General features: G+C 39.1%; 1 protein-coding gene across 11 annotated transcripts in view; it reads left to right on the top strand.

Annotated features, from left to right (window-relative positions):
* Positions 1 to 26,278, top strand: part of MYBPC1 (myosin binding protein C1) — a 91,688-nt gene that overhangs the window by 28,919 nt on the left and 36,491 nt on the right. For 6 of the 11 annotated variants that reach the window (XM_059681852.1, XM_059681856.1, XM_059681859.1 and 3 more), the window contains exons 4-14: positions 3,990 to 4,028; positions 4,966 to 5,001; positions 6,601 to 6,711; positions 10,700 to 10,848; positions 11,179 to 11,296; positions 12,729 to 12,780; positions 14,642 to 14,698; positions 20,620 to 20,789; positions 23,028 to 23,160; positions 24,684 to 24,808; positions 25,743 to 25,848. In XM_059681852.1, the coding sequence (XP_059537835.1) occupies positions 3,990 to 4,028; positions 4,966 to 5,001; positions 6,601 to 6,711; positions 10,700 to 10,848; positions 11,179 to 11,296; positions 12,729 to 12,780; positions 14,642 to 14,698; positions 20,620 to 20,789; positions 23,028 to 23,160; positions 24,684 to 24,808; positions 25,743 to 25,848 (1,096 nt within the window). The remainder of the gene's footprint in view (positions 1 to 3,989; positions 4,029 to 4,965; positions 5,002 to 6,600; positions 6,712 to 10,699; positions 10,849 to 11,178; positions 11,297 to 12,728; positions 12,781 to 14,641; positions 14,699 to 20,619; positions 20,790 to 23,027; positions 23,161 to 24,683; positions 24,809 to 25,742; positions 25,849 to 26,278) is intronic. The other 5 variants (XM_059681861.1, XM_059681862.1, XM_059681855.1 and 2 more) reach the window with 3 other exon arrangements.

The raw sequence follows: 26,278 nt of genomic DNA, 5'->3' as shown, positions 1-26,278 counted from the left end.
GAAAATATAATAATTTAATCAAATGCCTTAACACATGATGAGTTAGGGTTAGCTGTTGGTGTTATTGTCTTCCATATGTGGTTGTTGTTGTTGCTATTTTTATTTTTGGTATGTTAATAATTACTGAAACTGATTACCCTGCTTGAGGAATTCATAAATCTGTCTAAATCAAATCAGGTGTTTACCTGAGGTTTCTTTATAGTCACATGTATTTTATTTTTTTAGATTTTTTTTAAGTATTTTTATTGATTTCAGAAAGGGAGGGAGAGGGAGAGGGAGAGAGAGAGATAGAAACATCAATGATGAGAGAGCATCATTAATCAGCTGCCTCCTGCATGCCCCCCACTAAGGATCAAGCCTGCAATTCAGGTATATGCCCTTGACCAGAATTGAACTTGGAACCCTTTAGTCTGTAGGCTGACGCTCTATCCACTGAGCCAAACATGTATTTCACTTGTATTTTAATTTTATAGGCTTTTTGGTCTTTATTCTAAAATCTCAACAATAATCTCAAGTTTGTTTTACATAAAAAATTAATGTAGAAAGACAACTTAAATCAACCATAGGTAGAAGTTATTTTATGCTTAAGAGAGTGTGGAGAATTATAAGAATGTAAATATCCTATTATCAGTGGAAGTCTCTCCCTCAAATTTCAAATTTCATGCATAGCCTCCAAAAATCCCATGTAATATGAGACTAAATTCTTTCTCTCCTTTCCAGACATTCTTCTTTGGGAATTTCAGTTGCTTAAAGAATCATTTTTTACGGTTTTACAAATGCTATTTTCCCATGACTTGAAGGCAAATAAAATTCTGCTTTGGTGAATTTCCCTTCAATGTAGCTCGGGGAGCTAGCGCAGCTGCTCTAGGTCCATGTCTTCATGTTTGCTGTATCACAAAGAACCAAAAACAGATGCGTATGTTTTCATCATCATTGTAGTCACTTTTTAAATAGAAAAAAAAAGAGAGAAACTGTGACTTAAATTGTATATTTTTTTGCTTTGTTTTCTTTGAAAATGTTCTCTGTATGATGCCATACCTTTCCCATGTGTGTTGTTGAATTAGGCACAACCCAAAAGATTTGGATATTCAATTCCCCTTCTAGCAGTAGAACCTGTTTTTCCATGGTAACCAGATTTAATCAGGCAACTTTTTAAGAATTTTAGGTCAGGATCCCTAAATCCTAACTACATTTCCTAGTCTAAAGGAATGTCAGGACCAAAGTGACATTTATTTATTTATTTATTATTTATTTATATTTTTAAGTTTATTTCAGAGAGGAAAGGAGAGGGAGAGGGAGATAGAAGCATCAATGATGAGAGAGAATCACCAATCTGCTGCCTCCTGCACATCCCCCTACTGGGGATTAAGCTGCAACCCAGGCATGTACCCTGGCTGGGAATTGAACTGTGACCTCATGGTTCATAAGTCAATGCTCAACCACTGAGACACCCTGGCTGGACCAAAACTACTTTTCAAAGAAGGGAAGCAGTCAACTTGTCCATTATATTTTCTAGCACTTTAGTAAATTTGGAAATGTATATATAAGAAATCAAAAATTGTCAATTGAGCAGAAATTGCTGTTTGGAAGTAATGTTGGATCGTCTAGAATTCTGTGGTCTGCAAACCGCGGCTCGCGAGCCACATGCGGCTCTTTGGCTCCTTCAGTGTGGCTCTTCCACAAAATACCATGTCCGGGTGTGCACGTACAGTGCTATTGAAACTTTGTGGACCATGCGCAGAAGTGGGTATTTTGTGGAAGAGCCATACTCAAGGGGCCAAAGAGCCACATGTGGCTCGCAAGCCGTGGTTTGCCGAGCTGCAGTTTGCCGACCACTGGTCTAGATCATTTCATGACACTCTGAAGCTTTGATTTAATATGTGGTGTCTTAATAGTCTAAACTAATTGTGCATGCCCATCCAAATAGTGTTAATATTTAGTTGACATCAAAACTATTCATTCATCAATATTTTGCTTATCTCTTCATTTTAGTTTTATGAAAGTATGTGAATATTCTTCTTAATCATTTAGCATCCCAAACAATTAACTCAAGGATTCATTATACCCTGTGCACAAAGCAAACAAATACCCACAAAACCTATTTAAAATGAAGTGTTCATTTGACTCAAAATGGTTCTAATTTCTATATAATAAAGGAAGTTCCTTTCTAGGACTTGGTTGAGTTTGAAAACTTATTTTTTCAATAATTTTTACAGGACTTTAAATCAAGATTCTTTAAGTAGTTCAGTAAATAAAAGTCTTCAAATAAGTTATAAGAATAAAATATTAATATTGAATTAAATTTATGGGAAATATTTTTAAATTACCAGGTATTTCATTTTTATGTAAAATTTTAATTATCTAAGACTTCTGAACTGTAGAATTCTGCTGATAGCTCAGACATGCCTATATTGCCCCAAATGTACCATTTTGTAGAATGTTCATGGATATTCCAGAAGGAGTCAAATGTGAACTAAGTTTCGGAACTATTAACTGCTGTATCATTTCTTGTCTCCAACCCGACTGCTGGAGCATATTAGCACACTGACAGCTTTGAGATGTCCGTAATAAAAGCACACACACAGTACAATAGAATGCAAGCATTTAACTTTATTTAGCCTAACATCTTCCAAGCTTCTCTGACCACAGAAAGCTTCCTCTGAAGATCCTGAATCTCACAGTATCCAGCAAGTCACCTCGTGCGTTCTGAAGATATAACATTAAGGTTCCTGAATATTATTATCCTAGTTATTTTGTAAAAAGTAATAATATATATCTTTGGTTGACAGTCTTAGAAATTTCAGGCTAATAAATACTACTTACTGTAAATATGCTAATAAATTATACAGAAATGTGCTATTTTATCTTAAGGAATCTTTTTTTAAAATATATTTTATTGATTTTTTACAGAGAGAAAGGGAGAAGGATAGAGAGTTAGAAACATCGATGAGAGAGAAACATCTATCAGCTGCCTCTTGCACACTCCCCACTGGGGATGTGCCTGCAGCCAAGGTACATGCCCTTGACTGGAATCGAATCTGGGACCCTTCAATCCGCAGGCCGACGCTCTATCCACTGAGCCAAACTGGTTAGGGCTCTCAAGGAATCTTTTAAGGCACTTTATAATTAGCAGTCATGTGCATACATTTGCTGAATCCTATTTTATTTTATTATTTTGTTTAACTATATTTTTACTGATTTCAGAGAGGAAGGAAGAGGGAGAGAAACATTGATGAAGAGAGAATCATTGACCGGCTGCCTCCTCCAAGTCCCACACTGGGGATCGAGCCCATAACCTGGGCATGTACCCTGACTGAGAATTGAACCATGACCGTCTGGTTCATAGATCAATGCTCAACCACTGAACCACGTCAGCCAGGCAATATTTTTAAAATTATACAGCATTGACCAACACTAATATAATCTTGAGAAAGTTCTTATAAAACTTCTAAAATAATTATTGGTGAAGTTAATAAGTATGACAAATTGATTTATATTAGTTAATGTTGACTTTTGTTTTCTATAGAAGGGAAAATAATCATGAGGTTTTCGGGGTGGGGGGAATAAGTTTTTAAACAATACACATATGCTTTGATGTCTGTGTCCAAATGATCATGGTGCATGAATTATGCCTCTCATTGATGTTAGCTACAAAATGAGAACTCGAAAATCACCTCCGTTGTGGATTTCATCAAGATTAAAAATGTTAGTATCCTAACCTACAATCACATAAAACGCTTGCATAGAGTTCCAATTTTTAATTTACACTTTCTTTGAATTATCTTACTCTCTCAACCTTTTATTTATTTTTCTCTTTTGCCCAAAACACTCAAATTTAATCTTTCAGGTACCAAGTCTTCTAAGGCTTACTCATCAGTTGAAAGTGTTTTGTGTAGTTTCTCCTCCTCTTTTTCAGATTTCTCTCTCCTCAGGATACTTGGGATGATGTCCTTTTCTCCTTGACTTTGTGTGCCTATTTCTTGTTTCAGATGAAGAGGAAGCCTCCCCGTCTTTTGTCCTGCCTCCAGGTTAGGATGATCCCAACCCCCTCTTTCCCCCACTTTGTAATTTATTATTAACTTGCAGTAAAGGAAAAGAAAAGACAGAACACCTTGATGAGACAAGGTACAGAGCAGGAGGTGTCAGAGCTAAGAGGAAAAACGATGGCTTTAATGGCAATTTTGTATTTTTTTTTTAACATGAGAACATTTTTAAAAAGAGTCTTCCTTTGTGAAATAAATGAGACACATAAATCTTGGATACAAATTGTAGGGGCAAAAATATTAGTCTTTCATTTGTTTGTTTTTTAAAATATTATTATTGGTTTTAGAGACAAAGGGAGAGGGAGAGGGAGAGAGAGAGAGAAACATCAATGATGAGAGAGAACCATTGATTGGCTGCCTCCAATCAATGCACACCCCCTACTGGGGATCAAGCCCAAACCCCAACATGTGCCCTGACCCAGAATTGAACTGTGACCTCCTGTTTCATAGGTCGAGGCTCAACCACTGAACCATGCCAGCTGGGCAATCTTATTGTTTTTTATTTTATTTTTGTTAATTCTTTTTTTTTTTTATTTCAGAGAGAAAAAGAGAGGGAGAGGGAAAGAGAGACTGAAACATCAATGATGAGATAGAATCATTGATTGACTACCTCCTGCACGCCCCCTACTGGGGATCGAGCCCGCAACCCGGGCATGTGCCCTTGACTGGAATCGAACTTCAGTCCGCAGGCCAATGCTCTATCCACTGAGCCAAGCCGGCTAGGACTCAATGTTTTTTAAATAAGACATCTTTTTAGAGATGCTTTCATAGTTGAAGCTCTGCTGATTTTCCATCCAAGCCCACTTCTAGTTTTTTTCTCCCTATTATCAGAAGAGGGTTTGGGGGATCCAAGGAGGTTGCAGTCAGCACTTCATTGGCACCCCTTTCCTCTTGCATCATCCAGATCACGCTTTCCTTTCAGGTTTGGGTAGTCGGGCCCTGGAGAGAAAAGATTCAGGTGAGCAGATGCCTGGAACAATCACTAATGACCTCATTTCTTGAAGCTGCATTGATTCTAATCTTTGTTTTATTCAGTTTGTAGCTCTGATAGCCATCTTTCATTACATTACATTTCTTACAAGAAAACTAATGTGTTGAGAAACAATTAATTTTGCATGATACATATACACAAATTCAGGAATCTACCTACATACACTACAGGTTGTTTTTTATTATTATTATTATAACTATCATTTAACAAACACAGAGAGATTAAGAAACTTTTAAAATCTCCACTTGGAGAGTGCTGAAGTTAGATAATAATTCACATTTTTATAGAACTTTACATATAGTTGATAAAACACCTACAGATGCATCCTGCCAGCTGTGCTACAATTCATTCATTCAATAAATTTGTGTTGAGTGCTTACTATGATCCCACTATGGGCTTCTTAAAGGCCAAGCATTTGTAGGTATAGAAATGAGAAAAAAAAATAGTAAAATTCTGCCTCGTGTTCTAAATGTGAATGATCACTATTCACTATTATTATTAATATCACAGACACACAACATAAATTTTTAACAACAACTTTGTTATTAAAAATCATGTAATCATGTGACTCATTGCATAACTTCATTGTGAAAATGATGGTCTCTGTGGATAGAAATACTGAGCATGATTGACACATGAAAACTAAAATAACTAAAATCTACATTCCCTTCTTTTCAAGAAGCATTAACAGGTAAAGTTGGTAACCCAAGCTTTTTTTTCCAGCTATTTAAGCAGCTGAAACTGAACTTCTCTGAATTCAGCTCTCAGAGACAGAGGGACTATCTACATTCTCTCTCCTACCCCTCTCATTGGAGTTGACTGATGATTAATCCAAGCTAAGAACCTGGAGTGCAACTAGAAAATGCAAAATAAACTTCATTTCCAGGTTCTCTCTCTTCATGGGAAAGCCTCAAAGAGTTTTTTCTTTCTGTTTTTCTGAGCTCCCCCCCTCACCCCCCACTCAGGATGCTCCTAATATACTTGAAACTTGTACCTGCAGGTCATGATCTGTTACTTAATTGTCCAACTATGGCCACATCTGTATGATCCTTATAAAATTGTCTAATTATACAATAGCAAGACATTTAGAAATACCAGGCCAGACTTGGTTGTCTCACCCTTCCCAATTGACCTGCAGACTGACCCATCAAACTCTTTTGTTATATGTGTATAGCCTCATAGTCAGTTACCTGCAAAAATAGCGAGAGTACTGATTCAATATACTTCTCACCATTATTTATTTGTTAGGGGTCAGGCAGGATGGGAAAAGAAAGGAACCATGCTTCCAAGAAAGACAGGATAACACCCTGCCTGAAAAGTGTTAGTTTCTAGGAATTAGAAAATATTCCTTTATCCCATCATGGAAGAAACATCCATGTAAGAATGGGAACCTGTCACTCTCTACTGATGACTGCAGGGTGATGGATGGAAAGAGTGGTGTTACACTTATCCAGGTTGACTAGACAAAGTCAAGCTTCCGCGATGATGAGAACGACAAACCCAGGTAAGTCTACCTCTGAAGAACCTGGCCCTGAAATGATCCTTTTCCTCCTTTCTGCTCATTAGAATGGTCTCTTGGAGAATCACCTGCCACAGAGGATCATGACAAGCAGGATGCCAATTCTCAGCTGTCCATCCTGTTCGTGGAAAAGCCTCAAACAGGAACAGTGAAAGTTGGTGAGTGCCAAGCATAAATCCTGCTTTAAAAAAATGCAGGTGAAATTCACCTAACAAAAAATCAACCATTGTAAAGTGAACAACCAATGGCTATTAGTACACTCAATGTACAACCACTACCTCTATCTAGTTCCAAAACTTTTCGTCATTCCAAACAGAAACCTTGTACCCCCATTATGCAGTTATTCCCCATTCTTCCTCCCCTCAGCCTCTGACAACCTCTAATCTCCTTTGTCTCTGTAAATTTTCCTATTCTGGGTATTTCATATAAATGGAATCACACAATATGTGACCTTTAGTGACTGGATCTATCCATGCTGTAGTATAAATCAGTACTTCCTTTCCTTTTTATGGCTGAACTAGAGGCCTAGTGCACGAAATTCATGCATAGACGGGAGGGGGGTGTCCCTCAGCCCAGCCTGCACCCTCTTGCAATCCTGGACCCCTTGGGGGATGTCTGGCAGTCGGACATCCCTCTCGCAATCCAGGACCACTGGCTCCTAACCGCTCACCTGCCTACCTGCCTGATCACCCCCAACCCCTGTGCCTGCCTGATCACCCCTAACTGCTCCCCTACTGACCTAATCACCCCTAACTGCTCCCCTGCTGGCCTGATCGCCCCTAACTGCCTCTGCCTTGCCCCGCACCCATGACCCAGAATTCCCTCCTCTGGCTGGTCGCAAGCACCCGGGACCCAAGCTTCCCTCCCTCTGGCCGGCTGCAGGCACCCAGGACCCAGGCCAGCTTCACCCAGGTTGGCCACAGCCACAGGCACCTGGGACTGCAGGGCGGGTGGCTTGTCCCTCTCCCAGGCTGCAGGTGCAAGCACAGCCACTGGTGCCCAGGACCGCAGGGCGGGCGGCTTGTACCTCTCCTGGGCTGCAGCCCCAGCCACTGACTGGCACCCAGGACCATAGGGCAGGCAGCTTGTCCCTTGCCTGGGCCACAGCCTGACTGGTCCCCATTCCTCTCTTTCAAGCTCATTTGTGCCTGGTTGGTCCCCATTCCTCTCTTGCAAGCTCATTTGTGCCTGGTTGGTCCCCATTCCTCTCTTGCAAGCTCATTTGTGCCGGGCTGGTCCCTATTCTCTCCTCAGTGTTGAGTGTCTGAGCCAGTAAGGCGTGATGGCATGAGGGTGTGATGACCATTTGCATATTAGCTCTTTATTATATAGGATAGTATCCCATTGTATTTCTATATTAAATCCTTGAAAAGGTGAGTTATCATTTCAGTACACTTTAGTATGTAGGAGTTGAGCACCTGGAGCCTGGAGCCAGGTGGGATACAAATAGGTTTCTTCATTTGTCAAGTAGGGGTAATACTACCTGTGAAGTACTTTGAATAATGCCTGGTATATCTTATATCCCTGAGCCAGTGTTTGCTGTCATTGCAACACGCCTCATTCTGTAAGATGATTACACTATCAGGATGTATAGTATCTCAGAGAAAGCTAGTCAAACAGATGATTCAACTTTGGAGATACTCATTAAAGAATACTGATTGCACACCTGTTAAAACACTATTCTGAACACTATAACATGTGAGCACTCAGAACTTGCAGTTTTAACAGGATGAGCAGAAAACAACAAATTAAACAAATAGATAATCACAAAAACCAACTACCATGAAGGAAATAAGCAGGGTGGTAAGTTAACAACTTGGGGTCCAGGAATTTTTAACTAAGTAAATTTTTATAAGAAATATACTGGGCCCTGACCGGTTTGGCTCAGTGGATAGAGAGTCGGCCTGCAGATTGATAGGTCCCAAGTTCGATTCCAGTCAAGGGCATGTACCTTGGTTACGGGCACATCCCCAGTGGGAGGTGTGCAGGAGGCAGCTGGTCGATGTTTCTCTCTCATCGATGTTTCTAACTCTCTATCTGCCGGGGTCCAACCCCAGCAGGTCCAGGGGTCCCCAAAGGTGTGGACGGAGTCGGCGAAGAAGGAATGACACGGAGATAGTGTTCAGTTGATCAGCAGCCTAGCCAGAATCTCTAGCCCGGATCTCCAGAGAGGTTCTGCTTCGGATTTCCAGCGAGGTTCTGTAGCCATGTTCCCTCGCTAGGTTCTCCAGCCAGGTTCTGTCCAGGCTCTCCAGTCAGGTTCAGTGTCCAGGTTCCAGTCAGGTTCTCCTGCCAATCTCTGTAGTCAGGTTCAGTCCAGGATCCCTTGCCATGTTCTCCCGCTAGGCTCTGTCTCTAGGCTCTGAGGCCAGTCCCTCTCCAGGATCCTCCGGCATGCTCTCTCCAGCGAAGTTCTTCTGTCTCCAGGCTCCGTGTAGGTTCTGTCTTCTTGATTGTGTTCTAAGTTCTGAGTGTTTCTGTCTTGTTACAACTGTATTTATACCAGTTGATTCAATCCTATCAATCTCTATTACAAAGGTTAGGGCGTTTCTTATCTCCATTCCAGGGAGAAAAGATTATGTAGTTTAAGCATGATTGTTCGTAGTTAAAGGGATTAATTACCCGCCTGGCACTTAGTTGAGGGGTTTTATTCCCTCCCTAACTTCAGGGGAAAATCCCTACCTGGGGATTCAACCTTTCTCGGAGAGGTGACCTTGGTTAAAACACAGCGCCAAGAAGGTGAGCAAACATATTAAGAACCGTATGCCATATATGCCAGGTCCCTTGAAACAGCAAGGATGGACCGGCTCCCGGCATCTATCCCTCTCCCTTCCTCTCTTTAAAAAAAATCAATAAAATATATTTTAAAAAAAGAAATATACTGGGATCAGAACTAGTCTTTGACACTTACCAAATAGTATGCATATGAGCCTATGGTTGCCTATATTCTTTCAGGTCAGGAATATAGAAGCACACTGCATGTAAATGGAAATGTCAGCTCCCCTCATGTTTCCAGAAGACACCAAAATGCTGGGCTGGCCCTGGAGCTAGAGTTTTCATGTACTAAGGGTCTTATCAGTAATCTGTCAATTCAAACAGATAGGAAAGTTTATTTCAAAAAGAGCAGCTTCATATAATCATATTCCCATAATCCCAGACTTCCCATTACTTGCTTAATAAAAAAGATTTGAAAAAATTTATGCACTACCTATAATAATAAAAACATAATATGCTAATTAGACCTGACAGCCAAACAACCTTCCGGACGACATTCCAAATGAAGCCGCAATGGCAGCAGCCAAGGCAGAAGCGGTTAAGGGTGATCAGGCAGGCAGGCGAGTGTTTAGGGGCAATGAGGCAGGCAAGCAGAGTGGTTAGGCACAATCAGTCAGGCAGGTGAGCAGTTAGGGGCAATGAGGCAGGCAGGCAGAGTGGTTAGGGGCAATCAAGCAGGCAGGCAGGCGAGCGGTTAGGAGCCAGCAGTCCCAGATTGCGAGAGGGATATCCAACTGCCAGACATCCCAAGGGATCCAGGATTGCAAAAGGGTGCAGGCTGGACTGAGGGACACCCCCCAACCCTCCGTGCATGAATTTTGTGCATCAGGCCTCTAGTATATATAGATTTGTATACATACATTTGTGAATTTTTCACCATTTTTATTTCATATATAGAATATCAACCCCCCCTCCCCCCCAAATTATTTCTATTAATTAACCCATTGCTCCTTTTTTGTTCCATAAACCTCAAACACAGGGTAAGTTGGAGAATCTAAAGACCTTATAAGGTGCTTGTAAAATAATCAGGGCCATTTCATTGCACAATTCTAGGGGCACCAGTCTCATAATAGTGTATGCAATGCAGTCCCATATAACTCCTTCCAGTTGAGAGCAAAACAAATGACAGTTTTTTAAAATGTCATTTAAAAATGACAGTTTTATTGATTTCAGAGAGAGGGAAACATCAATTGGATGCCTTCTGCATGATCCCCACTGAGGATCGAGCCCCAAACTCAGGCATGTGTCCTGATGGGGAATGGAACTAGTGACCTCCCGGTGCACAGGACGATGTTTAATCAACTGAGAGCCGCACTGGCTGGGCCAAATGACAATTTCTAAACCAGTTTGAATCACTTGTGCTTTTTCTAGGTGAAAATATCACCTTTATAGCCAAGGTCAAGGCTGAAGATCTTCTTAGAAAACCCACTGTCAAATGGTTTAAAGGGAAATGGATGGACCTGGCCAGCAAAGCTGGGAAGCATCTCCAGCTGAAGGAAACCTTCGAAAGGCACACTCGGGTATGGCCCTGAACTCCTGGCATAGGGGCCTGGCTAGCTCATCCCTTCAGGGTGGATAAAAGGTCATTTTTACGTTCAGCTTTGAGAAATTTCAGTCCCATAAAATTCTCTGGAGTTAGTGTTCCTAGCGTCTACCCTTAGCACGCTTGCCCTGCTGTGCCCAGAGGCTGTGGAGCACAGGACCCCTCCTCTATTGAGAACATCGTCATAGAATCCACAGATACAGACGCGTCTCTAAGACAGTGCTACAGGGTTGGGGAAAAAAACTGAAATGTGATGGCATCTTTCTGCCAGCCAGGACTGACATGTGTCAGATGCATTTCATTGCAGATATACACATTCGAGATGCAAATCATCAAGGCCAAAGAGAACTATGCAGGAAACTACAGATGTGAGGTCAGCTATAAGGATAAGTTTGACAGCTGTTCCTTCGATCTTGAAGTGCGCGGTAAGAGAGCGTTCTTGTCTGGATAAATGTGATTTTTTTTTTTTTTTTGATGGGGCATGAGGGGATGGAGGAGAAGGCCATTTAATACTATGATATTTTAAAAATAAAGTTTCCTTTAAAACTGTGTGTTTCTGGTTGGCATGGTCCCAGCAAGCTTGCTGAATTAAATAGTTATGAGGTGATTTACAAGGGGAAGTTGGGGATATTATTGCATCTCTTGTTTGTGCTACCTGTATCCCTTCAATCTCCCAAGTAAGGGCTGAAGCTGTACTGAATGTACATGCTTCATTGGGTCCACTTATTCCCACGCAGGTTTGGGGGTAAGTTAATATGGCACAAGGATGTTAGGATACCCAGGTGGAAGGGAGGATTTCTCTTATAAGGACAGAGATGAGATATGAAAGTTCTTCATTTATATGTTTGGATTTAACAGGGATAAATGTAAAGGTGTACAGGTAGTTTGGGGGTGGGAACCACTTCTCTGAGTACACAAAGGGAAAGTTGACTTGGCAGTAAAGATGATTCCATAAACTTAAGATGACTCCAAAATGTGATGTCACTACCAAAGACAAAGCTGGCATCATTTAAAACGAGGCCATTAGACACGGCATAGAATCTAGGTGTAGAAAATGGCACCCCACTCTGCAGCATGCTAGCTGATCCGCATCTGGAGTAATGTCTTGAGCCCTGGGCGCTATGCTCTACCAGGATCCCTTCTGGAGGAGTGTAGCCAGGGGGATGGAGAATCCAGAAATCGTGCTCTATTCGGTGTGGATGAAGGAGGTCCTGTAAATAGAGGAAGGGCCATCACACAGAAGGACCAGGCAGTTTTCCATGTACTTGAGAAGTGTTTAGGCAGATTAGAATCAAAGGTGGAAATTAGGAGGCGGTGAATTTTGTCTTAGCATTAGAGTGAGCTCTTTCGATAAAGCTTTGTAGACACAACAGCAGGTTGTGAGAAGCCCATTCCAAGAGATGCCAAGCAGAGGCTGCGTGATCGGGGGTGGAGGTGTTGTCAAGATTTATGTATTAAGTGGAAATCTGGTTCTGATCCAACCCCATTGGGATTATAGAATCTTGCCAGGCATCTCTGAGAATCACCTGAAGGGCTTCTTAAGAATTTTGATATCTGGGTACCTATCTCTGATCAGGTGAATCAAAATCTCCAGCAGGGAGACCAAGAAGCTGGCACTTTTTGAAGCTCTTCAGGAGATCCTAATCGGCAGGCAGGCGGAATGGCAATGAGCGGCGGTAGCATTGATTCTGTGTGAGGGAGGATAGCTTATGCTATCTCGGCCGCATTCCAGGAGGAGCCATGCCCCTTCTCCTGGCCTTCCTTCCTTCTGAAGAATCCCCACAGCCTGGAAAGGAACTGAACACAAAACTGCCTTCTTAATGGTGTTTGTTTTTTTGTTTTTCTTTCCTTTCAAAGAATCTACTGGGAGTACTCCAAACATTGACATCAGATCTGCTTTCAAGAGAAGGTAACTTCAAAAGGGACTCAACGTAGCTTTTGTACAACATGAAAGTGGAGGATTTTTTAAAAAACACTTTCTCTTCCTCCACCCTCTATCATTTCAAATGAGAATTTTTTTTCACTATAGTTAAACATACCATATATTCAAAAGTTAGTGTTCTAGAAAAGCCCCGGGCTTAAGGCCAAATCAAGTATATATTGATTATGCTTTAAAAAAAAAATCCTCACCCAAAGACACATTTATCGATTTTAGAGAGACATACACAGAGAGAAACATTGATGTGAGAGAGAAACATCGATTGGTTGCTTCTCATATGCATCCTATCCAGGGACTGAACCCGCAACCTAGGTAATGTGGCAAGACTGGGAATCCAGCCCGTGACCCTTCGGTGTACGGGGTCAACACTCCAACCAACTGAGCCACACAGGCCAGGGCTTATGGGTCATTCTTAAGAATATTCTTGTTAATAGTGAAGTTCCCATTTTGGCAGGTTTCACAGTTGCCTTTTAAAAACACACTTTCAATCTATTCATATGTGCCTTCTTCCTTCATTGCATTATTTCCCACCAAGTGGCCAAAAAGGATAAATTTATAAAGATACACATCTTATGTAGAACCAGTTAAGTAATGTCAGAAAGCTTATATCGCTTTTCATCTAGAAATCACTTATGGAGCTATTAAAGAACTTTTGAAAACACATTTTTGGACTTCAATTCGTATGACTTATGTGTTATACACAGTTTTTAAATCCGCAGACTCCCCTTAGGAACCATAGCTAACATTTGTAAAGAGCAGGAAAAAAAATCTTTATTAAAAAATTAAACATGCAAGTGAGTATATAGTGCCATTTAAGTGTAAGCTCCATAGCTTCTATTTAGAGTTTATAAGAAATCAAAGATGGTTGCATGTCTACTTTAAAATGCATTTCTCTATAGAAAAGCACTTTAAAAAAATCCTGTAGAAGGCTCATCAACATTTCAAAGGCAAATTTTTGAAAAATTCATTTTAAAAGAAAATGAAAAGCTTATACGTATTTCCCTTTAAAACAGAAAAAAAATGCAACTTTTATTTTTTTAATTTTAATTTTTTAAAATCGTCACCCAAGGATATTTTTCCACTGATTATTAGAGAAAGTGGAAGAGAGAGGGAAAGAAAGAGCGAAATATTGATGTGAGAGAAACATCGGTTGCCTCCTGCACACACCCGGACCAGGGCCCGGGCTGGGTAGGAGCCCGCAACCAAGGTACAGAACGGAACCTGAGTCCCTTTGGTCCTCAGGCTGATGCTCTATGCACTGAGCCAAACTGGCTAGGGCAGGAATGTATCTTTTAAAAAGCTTTGCACTAGCTCCATTCTTATGTTATGTCGGTATCACATTATCTGATTCATCTATTGATGGACACAAAGAGGTTACCTTTGAATATAAGCTTTGCACTTATATATTTGCCACTGGTACACTTTGTCCTCCAAGCCAATCTCTGTTTGACACAAGTGACAGAGATCAGCAAAAGTCCTTTGCTTTTCACACGGGTATGTTTCCAGACCCTCCCAACTTGCAAAAACAAAGTACTTTGTGTTGTTTGGCTTCATTGCATTTGTGTTACTCCATTTTAACACAAATCTAAGCCGTTTTATATATGCAATCTACAAAACTGTGTCTCTTCATGTTTACTTTTCCACAAGTTACATACTCCAAAAAGTTTTCAATGTCACTTGTGTGAAAAGGAATAGTTTGTGTTGATTTCGTCCCAGGACTTGTGTGCTGGTACAAAATTGCATATACATTATACGTAGAGTGTTTGGGGGAAACTGTTGTGTATGTGTCTCAGCACTAAACCCAGATTTGCTTTTCTTTCATTAATGACAGTGGAGAAGGTCAAGAGGATGCAGGGGAACTTGACTTTAGTGGTCTCCTGAAACGTAGGTGAGAACCAAGTGATGGAGTGAGGAGCTGTGGCCTGGAAATTTTTAGATACCCACTCAGAGAAGTCAAGTTTAAAGTAGATGTGTTTCAAAGAATTTCTTATTTCTTAAAACGTGTTTTGCTTATAGAATATAACAGAGTCAACTAAGAAAGAGACAGAGAAACAACTGCATACTAATCTGTTCAAGGTTTTAGCATACTAATCTGTTTAAGGTTTTAGCTGATGCTGTTATATTTTCTTCTTATATGTTTTATGAGTCTTTGCATATTTTCTTAGTCGGGGATGAAGAGATTGAAAACTGAGACAGAAGACTTAAATACCTCTAATTTCTCTCATTTCAACCATGATTCCCTATGATGCCGGAATAAAGCTTCCATTCTCCTGCCTTTGATATTTGACTGAAAAATCAATTTCACAATTTTGGTAGAAGTCTATGCAGGTGTGTGTATGTGTGTGTATATATATATATATATATATATATATATATATATATATATAATATACACATATATATATAATATACACATATGTATATAAAATACATATATATTTTGAAGGCACACCTACTTTAATATAGCATTTATGATTTACTGTATTTCATCAAATCTAAGACACCATCCATTTTAAGATATACCTGTATTTTATAAATCACTGAGCAAAAAAAATTGCTCCTAATAGTTTAGTGTGACATATTTTTTATTATAAGATACATCTTTCTTTCAGAGATGTTAAAAATGTCAAAAAATGTTCATTTAAAAAGAAATAAAATATGGTAGTAAAATAGAAATAAATATTTAGCATTATCACACCCTGTTAACATTGTTCGCTCTTATAATAAAACTAGAGGCCCGGTGCACGAAATTCGTGCACTGGGTGTGTGTGTGGGGGGGAGTGTCCCTCAGCCCAGCCTGCCCCCTCTCACATACTGGGAGCCCTCAGGCGTAGACCCCCATAACCCTCCAATCGCCTGATTGGCCCCTTGCCCAGGCCTGACGCCTCTGACAGAGGTGTCACGCTTGGACAGGGGACCCCCATATCCCCCTGATCACTGGCTCTGGCCCCCGCCCAGGCCTGAGGCCTCTGGCCCAGGAATCATGCCTGGGCAGGGGACCCCCATCTCCCTCTGATCGCTTGCTCCACCCCCCACCCAAGCCTGACGCCTCTGACCCAGGCTTCAGGCCTGGGCAAGGGGACCATCATATCCCCCCAATCCCCGGCTCCGCCCCCCACCCAGGCCTGATGCCTCGGCCAGAGGAGTTGACCCTCATCACCCTCCGATCACCAATCACCGGATCGGCCCCTTGACCAGGCCTGAGGCCTCTGGCTGAGGCGTCCGGCTCGGGCAGCGGGGACCCGCAGCTGCAGCGGCCCCGTGATCGTGGGCTCCGCTTTAGGCCCAGGCAAGGGACCCCTAGCTCCCGGGACTGCCAGCTTCGACCGTGCCCAGCTCCCATCGCTGGCTCCACCCCTACTTCCTGCTCTCACTGGCCAGGGCGGCAAAGGCGCCTGATTCTCCGATTATGGCTGGGGGGCAGGGCAAAGGCGGCCCCAGGGCCGCCTTTGCCCTGCCCCCCAGCTCTTAGCTCCCCCCTGGGTTTCCGATCACTGTCAGTGGCAGGGGGCTTCTTCCTGCTTTCCCTTTCGCCTCCCTGCATTGTGCCTACATATGCAAATTAACCGCCATCTTGTTGGCAGTTAACTGCCAATCTTAGTTGGCAGTTAACTGTCAATCATAGTTGGCAGTTAACTGCCAATCATAGTTGGCAGTTAATTTGCATATAGCCCTGATTAGCCAATGAAAAGGGTATCGTCGTACGCCAATTACCATTTTTCTCTTTTATTAGATAGGATTTGTACAACTTCATTATGGATGTATAGCATATAATCATTTTATATGATTTCTGTCTATACAGTTGCATATATAATTATATCATATGCAATATTATATTTGTTATATATAAAGTTAAACATATCCAGATATTTAGTGAAGAAACAAGAAGAAATTGATTATGTTTATCTACTAAATTTGTAAGTTAACAGTAAAACTACAACTCTAAATTGATGATATATAATATTGATATCAGTTTTCATTTACCTTTTTAGGTTAACTTTTTATTCCTTTTAGTGCTTGCTATGGTTGTTAAAGGAACACAAGTACAAATATGCTTGACAGCAAATTATAAAAAATAAATAACTGGGATATCTCAGTTTAGTTTGATGCCTTTATTCAAGTTCCAATGAATGAAAAATTCACCCCAGCTCTAAACATTTTGGTTGAGAACAGAAATATTAAAAGGTGCAATTTATTAACTACCAATGGATATTAGCCAACCAATATACATTGGCAGTATCAAATCATCTTTCCTTCTTTGGACACTTCAAATTGATGCTCCAGTTTATAACACAAATTGACACTTTATGAAGACAAGAAAGGTTTTTTCCCCTGCAAATATTTACTCAACCAGCAAAATACGGTTTTCATTGTATTTATAGAATATAATGCTACAGGTGATGTGAGGAAAAGAAATCCAGTGTCTCCCAGTGCCTGGTACACAGAAAGGGAAGAATACATATTTGTGGGAGGGAAAGCATAGTGCTAAAAACATGGATTTGAGTTTCAACTCTACCATTTACTGATTACATGACTTCGGTCAAATTATATGTCCTCTCTGAGACTTGGTTTCCATATATGTAAATGTGGAGAACAAAAACTACTTAATAGAATTATTGTGAGAATTAAATGTAAAAGGCATGGCTCACAGTAGGTATTGAATATTTACTTTCACCAAAAATGTGACATTTTCCCTTGAAGTGTTTATATTTGTGAACAAAATATATACATATACATATCAACCAGTCAATCAAAACATGATACAGTAGATTATTAATTGTCATACTCTGGGTAAAAAGATAAAAGAAAAAAGAACAGACTAGTTCTACCAGTTTGCAGAGTAAAAGAAATCATCTAATGGTGAAAATGACTAAGGAAAAAAATTACTAGGAAATATGGGCAAGCCAACATGTCTCATTTTCTTTACATCCCCTAATTATGATTTTGACTCATAAATAGATTGTTGTTAACATAAGAATATATTCATTTAATATACTATACTAATCCATCAACGTAACTTTACAAATCATTGTGTTTTTCTACTAATTTGTGAATTGCATATGTTTTCATTGTGGTAATGACACTTGGTTACCATATCTACTCTAAGAGTCTATGGCAAAACCCCTATCTGAATAGATATCATTATAACCAACATCTCCATACAACAAAAGATATCTCTGCCCTGAGTAAATCTTTTAGGTAGCATCTGGTTATGGGTTTTGACCTATATAAATACTTTAAAGTTTTATTCTACATAAAATTTCTATAACTGCTTTGTACTTCACTAGGATCATCAAGTTATAGAAATTTTGATGTAGATGAAAGTACTGTGAATGTTATATAGGTTAATCCCAGTGCTTGGAAAGGAATCAGGAGTGCCTATAGAAATGTGAATTTTTCTTCCTACTATAAATTAATGCAGCCATGCAGGTAGGGCCATCTGCAGCCACACATGTTAAGAAAAGAGATGTTCTGGATGAGTTAAGAAAATGCTACAGATGGGAGCCTTGATCTCACAATCCAGTACAAAATGAGGAATACTTCAACCTTGCAATTTGGGATTCAGTTAAGTGACAGAGAGAAAAGGAAGGAACAGGCAAGAGGTCATCGGTGTTTGCACACAAAATTTGATAAAATTAAGAATGTGGTAGACTGAGGTATATTTTGGTGTTTTAATGGAAAAACATGGTGAGGGTTGGTTTTATGAATCTATTAGTACCAACAAAACTTAAGAAATCACACGGAAAATGATCTTTATTACTGGCTTCCATCATATAAATATTCACCTCATGGATCTAGGTATGCCTCAGTGTTTCACTTGTGCCTCTTTTTAGCTATTTTAATCTAGTTTGCTATCTTTAAGTCCTTTCGCCAGTGTCAGGAGAATACTTGAAATGTATATGTATCTAATTCTTCTTGGCTGAAATACAAATTTAACACAATGTATCATGGCACAATTTTACAGTTTGGGGACTATATTGAGGCTGGACTGTGACAAAAATAGAGCATTAATAAAGTGGATTGAGGGAATACTCACAGGGAATATATACATATGTACATATGCATTTTAATTGCAATTCTTCCAAACTTCCTACAAAATATTTAAAAGACATATTAGAAATTTAGACTGCTTTCAGGCAGTAGATTTAGTAGATCTGGCAAATTATTACTAATATTCCAACATCAGTACAATTTCCCAAACATTTCAATGTCCCCAGGTTAATAGAGGGTGTTGTTATTTCAGTGAGTGAACACAATACTTGTGTTTTTAAGAGGCACACTTTTCTAATGGTGTTTTCTAGTCCTTTCCACAAAGGCTACTGATGGACCAGTGACCCTCACACCCTTCCACTTCCCAGATTAGCCTCAGCATCCTCTGCCTCTAGGTAAAATGATTTACATGACAATGGAAATTAGATATTCAGAAATCATCCTTGCCTAACATCACCCTAAACTCTATGTTAATATTTGTATTCTCCTCCCATTCCCATAATTGCAATCCAGCATTTCCTCAAGACACTGAAACAAGTGTGATTCATGTGACAATGCAAACATATGTAATCCATCATTTGCTAACATGATAGCATGATCCTGTTTTCACACTGATGTTTAAGATGTGTTGACCAGTTTTCCTGGAAAATCATATCCAAACCAGCATTATTCACAGTAAGTAGTCACTGTAACATTCCCTAATTAATCTGATAAAAAGTCAATTAAATGTCAACAAAATCAGGATGATTTAGCCAATGAAGGAAACCCATTTAAATTATATTTTGCATTTACCCTAAGGATCTTTTCCTAAAGAGTGTTTATTCCTGAGTTTTTGTTTCATTATTGGTTTTGAAACAAGGGCAGACAAATATACTTTAAATCAAATATTCTTTAGTTGTATATGTTCTTTACATGTTCTATATGTTCTTTAGTCAGTAATCGAAGTTTTGAGTCATAATTTTGACAATTACACTAAGAAGTTACTATCCCCTTGTTCATGTAACCCTTAACCATTTGCTTTAAAGTTTAACATTTATATCTTTATACCTCATACCAAGGCTGTCCTAAAAATTTCAAGACAGTACTTTAAAATGAAAAAAACAATTGGCCTCGTTCTCCTTCCCCTGACAATTTAGAAAACAATTCTTTTCAAAATCATATGTATCTACAAAAATCAGACAAAAAAACCCAACCAACCAAAAAATAAAATAAAACGTGGCAATTTCAAATATTTTTTGCATTAAAAAAATAGCAAAAAATGATTAGCATACACATTTACTAATATGGTAAGAAACACGCTATTTGCAAAATCCAAAGGTGTGTGTACTATATGTGTACTGTCTTCATATATAAATAGATAGGTAGGGTGTGCACACCAATGAAGGTAGAGAGCCTTTCCCCTCAGACCAATATTTAAAACTTCTAGTTCTTAATCTACTTTTTTCAATAACCATATCCTAGATGAACACTGGTCTTAAGTTCCTCAAATCTCACCGTCTAGACTTTTCAAGTTGAAAATAAGTAAAAATATCTTCAGGCTATTTCCTAATAGCCTCCAATCCTCCCTCCCCCCCCCCCCCCCCCCCCCCCGCCGTCCATGTGCTATGCACTAGGAAAACCAGTGTTCCTATACGTGCACCTATCTGATCTTTAACTATCTGGAAGCTTCCCTGAGACTCCAAGCAAAGCCTAGACTTTCTTCTCAGCCTAAATGCTCAGACACTAAACAGAGCTTTCAGCACTGAACCGGAAAACCCTTCCCGGTCGTTAAGGGCCAGGGAGCAGGCGCTAAACTAAGCAACGGTTCTCCCGGGTTAGGGAGGTGAAGCAGCAGCAGGACGAGGAACCGGAGATAGACGTGTGGGAGCTGCTGAAGAACGCGAACCCCAACGAGTACGAGAAGATCGCCTTCCAGTACGGCATCACCGACCTGCGCGGGATGCTCAAGCGGCTCAAGCGCATGCGCAGGGTGGAGAAGAAGAGCGCAGGTGAGCCCGCTGGGGGCGTGGCCGCCGGGGAAACCCCGCCCGAGACCCTCCCTCCCCCGCCCTGGGTTTGGGGTGAAACTGGCTGGGGTGGGTTTTGTAGGAGCAAATGCTTCTCTTGATTACCTTTGTTTGTTTGTTTGTTTTTAATTTCTTTATTGGTTAAGGTATTACAAATGTGTCCTCATCCCCCTATTAATCCCCAACCACAACCACCACCACCCTCCCCCCACCCCCCACTCATACTCTTGATTACCTTTGGCTCCAGGGGAACTAGTCCACTGCCCCACACAGCACTGACTACTAGGTAGTCGATAAGCTACTGAAGGTGTAAGGTTAACAGAAGGATTACATTAAAATACTGCCACGTACTGCATATAATAGAGCAGTGGTTCTCAACCTTCCTAATGCCGCGACCCTTTAATACAGTTTCTCATGTTGTGGTGACCCCCAACCATAAAATTATTTTCGTTGCTACTTCATAACTGTAATTTTGCTACTGTTATGAATCATAATGTAAATATCTGATATGCAGGATGTATTTTCATTGTTACAAATTCAGTATAATAAAAGCATAGTGATTAATCACAAAAACAATATGTAATTATATATGTGTTTTCCGATGGTCTTAGGCGACCCCTGTGAAAGGGTCGTTTGACCCCCAAAGGGGTCCCACAGGTTGAGCACCGCTGTAATAGAGTATTAAATATTCCCAATGTCACTGATAATCTTTCAGCCGCCCCTTCCTCCAGCCTCCACATCTCCCCCACTCTCTAATCCTTCACTCTTGTTTAGGCAGAGGAGATTCGATGTCTGTTTTACCATCAGATTCTTGTAAATTCACTTCTTACAGCCAGTAAGGTTAGCATCGTGTTTTGTGAAATAGCGATGCTGCTCCCTGGTGACCTAAAGTGGATGCCGTTCGTGTGGTTTCTAAATACCCTTTAAAAAATACTGTAAGACGTCGACATTTAAACTAAAAACAAAAAGAAAAGAAAAGAAAAGAAAGAAATATGTTTTAAATTGATCATTAGCTCTTCATAGTTTCCTATACTTGGTCATCATCAGTTATGGTTTATGACACAGCAGGTTAACATATCAATCCAATTTTTGTTTATTGTTTGTTAATGTTCAAATGGAATTTAAAGAATCTCACCACCTCCTTTTTAAAATCTGCCCTTTATTTCTCCGTGTAAATTGGTTGAGAAATGGCCCCACAGAAATATAGAAGTGGTTTGTTTCTGTTTTGTTTACCAACTCGGCCATTCTCAGAATTCACTCTCTCGGACTCCTGAAGTTTTATTTCTGAGAGGTGTCTGACACACCGGCCTTCCTTGTACTTGTCACTTAACTCTGAATTGATGTCTCGAGGTATGCGATAGATAACTTTTTTTAAAGCTAATATGTATTTTATCTTGCTAAAATATGAGGACATGAGCATGTTTGAGAAGTAGTATAATAAAGTTGGAATGATGGAAATGCAAGCATGAAACTTCGTGAGGCATTGCACACTTAAAGGTATTTCACAAACTGTTTAAATGAGAATTATTATCTTTAAAATCATAAAACATATGAACTTTTAAAAAGGTTAACTACCTTTGTTTAGGACCTTTCAAAGACAATATTTTAAAGGACCACTATGTTCTATGTTATTTAAATTTTGTTGAAACCCTGAGTTCCTAACTACATATGGAAGAGGAGTTTTTAATGTGCCCCTATTTGGGCAAGTATCCGCAGTACAAAAATATCTGATAAGCCTATTTCAATTAGTCAAAGGCATTCAATTTAGTCTTATGAGTCATTAAATTTATCTCACAGATTCTAGATTTTAAAAAAACTATCTGTGACATAGAAGACATACAAAGGTAATACCAATAATCCTGACAGTAATTGCTAGTATACTAGGAGGATAAGCATATTCTTCAAATTCAATTGGGTGCTTTATATCATACATCCCCTGAAGGATTGGGACAATCATTTTTAAAGCCTCCTCAGTAATTCCTTTCTTATGTTTCTTCCAAAAACATGTGGATTCTCTTTAAACTTTATAAACCATTTTATTGTATGTAAGTAAGCCCAGAATTCTAAAATATAAAGGGTAATTTGTTAGGTTTATAATTTTTTTCTTCTCTGAGTCTTAATTTTTCATTTTGTTTTGGGTTCTCATACATATATTGACTATTTAAATTCATAACATACATATATGCATATTAACATAGTTTTGCTTCTTCTCTCTACTAGCGTTTGCAAAAATTCTTGATCCTGCATATCAGGTTGATAAAGGAGGCAGGGTAAGGTTTGTTGTGGAATTGGCAGATCCAAAGTTGGAGGTGAAATGGTATAAAAATGGTCAAGAAATTCGACCCAGTACAAAGTAAGTGAACTTTACCAATAATCAGTGATAACTATATCAATCAAACAGTAGTTTGACTTAATTTTCTATGAATAACAGCACTTTTTACTTAACCTTTACAAAGCAAAATTATATAGAGGGAGAATAAAAACTTTTCATGTATTTTGGAACCATTAAAATTACAGCACTGTATGAATTAAACCTTGTTTTAGATTTAATTCTATGCAAACTATTTCAGATGACTCCCAATTATGGTTTTTGTCACTATAAGTTATATGTGATTATATCAGGGTGTTACCAAACTTCTCTCAATTTTTTAAAATAAAAGTTTGAAAAATTTTGAAATACATATTTGATATATCAGCTGGGTGTCCCAATTTATAAGTACATAAGTTTTGTTTTTCCAGAGTAGCATCCAAAGCCTGTGTTTTATTATTGCTTGGCCCTTGCCCAGATGAAGAAGACAGACTAATCCCTGATGTCTGATGGTATCGCTGGTCTATTATGAAACTGATTTACAGAGATCCTTGTCAGCCCGAGAGATTTTCAACTCCAATATATTTTTTAAGTTAATAGGATTCACATGCATGTCTATAAAAGACTTTAATCCTAAAAATTTGTCACTTCTGTAGAACAATTAGATGGCTTCTGATTTCTTAATGTGGTCATGCCTACAGAGTGACTGTGATGATAAAAACCTCTTGAAGGTGGCCTGAATTCATCAAAAACATGATTTTACTTGGTTACCTTAGTCTAGAAAATGTTTAGTGTTTTATCCTCAAAGTCTTCAATTTGAGAATTTCCCAAATAAAATGTTTTTCTGTAGTCTGTTTTAATGCCCTACTACACTCATCCATAATCCAAATCATAGATAATGAAATTGGGCAGTCTTCTTGGCTTTTAGGTTTTTTTTGTTTCCAAATACCCAAGTTCTTTCTTAATAGATGGTAACTGTGATCTGATAACACTAGTTCTTAAGCTCATTTAAGAGATTATCACATTCTATAGAATTACTGTCTATATTAATGATTAAGTTCATATTATTGCTTAAATTGTGTAATCATTTATTTGCCCCAAAAGTCTGTGTCACTGGACTAGGCAAGGAGTGGAATCAATGAATCAGTGAATAAGATCAAGGCTCTGTCCCTCTACAAAGTAGATAGATTGGTCATTTAAAAAAATGTATAGAGTTGACAATCTCTCTGACAACCTCAGACAACCCTGTTTCCCAAAAATGGGTTAAAAATATTAAATAGAAAATATATGAGCACTGACTTATATTTGAAATAAAAACCTTATATAGAAGAAAATGACTGAAATTAAATATTAGTATATAAATATGCATATTATGCATTATGAAGATAAAAAATGGTTTCATGTTTGCTGTTCATTCAACTATGTAAGATATGCTTCATAAATGGCAGATCAAAATGATATCCCTGTCTTTCAAACATTACCAAATTATAAGCCAAATTTTCTGGCAAGAAAGAAAAGCATAAAATCAGGTTTATAGACTCTGTTTATCTTCCTCCTATTTAAAATAGATACATCTTTGAACATAAAGGATGTGAAAGAATTATGTTTATCAATAACTGCGGGCTCACAGATGATTCGGAGTATTATGTGACGGCTGGCGATGAGAAATGTTCCACGGAGCTCTTTGTGAGAGGTAACGTGAAATCTCTTACTGTAGTCATCAAGAGCCATGGCTGTCTCTCAGGGGCAATAATTAAAGTCAAAGTGACGAGGTGAGGTCTTGAGCTCCACAACAGGACTAAGTAGCATCTCTAGAGATGGTTTCATTTGGACGCTCGATTGGCTCTGTATTGAAGCTACTCTACCCTGGCAGTTAATGTATGTCCTAACTAATCTTCAGTTTCATTGAAGACTAGAAAAGCCACAGAGAGAAAAAACTGCAGAGGACAAATGCCCATAGGTTTTGACTCAAGCGAGCAGTACTTTACAACATAATTATTCTAGTTGTACCTTCTGAAACCCAATGAAGTCTACAGAATAATCCTCATCTCGCATGCTCAGCTGATTAAAAAAAATAGATTTCTCTTGAACCCAGCTTCATAACTAAAGGGGCATCAGGGGTTGGCACTGAGAGCTCTAAAGAGTATCATTTCCTAAGACATTGCGAAAAGAGCCAGAGGGTGTCAGTGAAGCCAGCCACCACTTATTTTTATTTTTGTGAGACCCCTGCTCAAGACAATTCTGCAATCTCTATCACCCATCTAGAGCCAGAATCGAAGAATTTTAGTCTTAAAGGATCTCCTTCATCAGAAATGTCTATCACCTGGAATCTTATTTCCATCCTCTCCCTCCCCCACAGTAAAATGATGTTTGATACATTTTGTCTGTTCTCTAGAACAATAATTTATTTGATTTGATGAGTTCTGGGAAAATTTACTCAGGGTTGTCAGCTATTTATTTTGCTAAGAAAAGTCATAAAGACCCCACCTACCATCTATCACCATCAAACTAACCATAGCTCTGTGGTATGATACTTTCTTCTGGTTTTTCATCGGTGAATAAGTTTGGGGTTGTGAGGCAGGTTTGGAACATTTAATGATTCTGATTCTCTTTTATTTTCACACTAGAGCCTCCAATTATGGTGACCAAGCAGCTGGAAGATACAAATGCTTACTGTGGGGAGAGAGTAGAATTAGAATGTGAAGTGTCTGAAGATGATGCAAATGTAAAATGGTAAATATCTTTAATGAGATCTGTTCATTTTTAATAGACATACAAAAAAGTACCTTCATAGTTTGGACAATAGGAAATTGTTTTTACAGATATGAAAAGAATTCCATTCTCATTCGTGTTAGTGTAAATGGTAACTGTACTAAGATACTGTTTTGTTTTTTACTTATGGAATTGAAAAAAATATGAAAAGCTGTATTGGTAAGGATGTAGGGAAGTAGGTTCAAGGTTGCCAGGTCTGTTCAACCCCAAAGATAGTAGATGCTCTTCACTTCTGTACCATGCTTCCTCTCACTATACCATGCTGGCAACTTACATGGAATATATACTTTAAAAAAATTTATTCCTAAGCATTTTATTTTTATGGCACCTCAGAAAAATATTTTAGACTAAGAATCACCAATTACTTTAAAAAAATAAAACCTTTTTTTTT

Source organism: Myotis daubentonii, chromosome 2 (genome assembly GCF_963259705.1).
Source record: "Myotis daubentonii chromosome 2, mMyoDau2.1, whole genome shotgun sequence".
NCBI classification, from domain to species: Eukaryota; Metazoa; Chordata; class Mammalia; order Chiroptera; family Vespertilionidae; genus Myotis; species Myotis daubentonii.
Note: the sequence above shows the minus strand (reverse complement) of the source record. Positions and strands in the feature narration are given on the sequence as shown.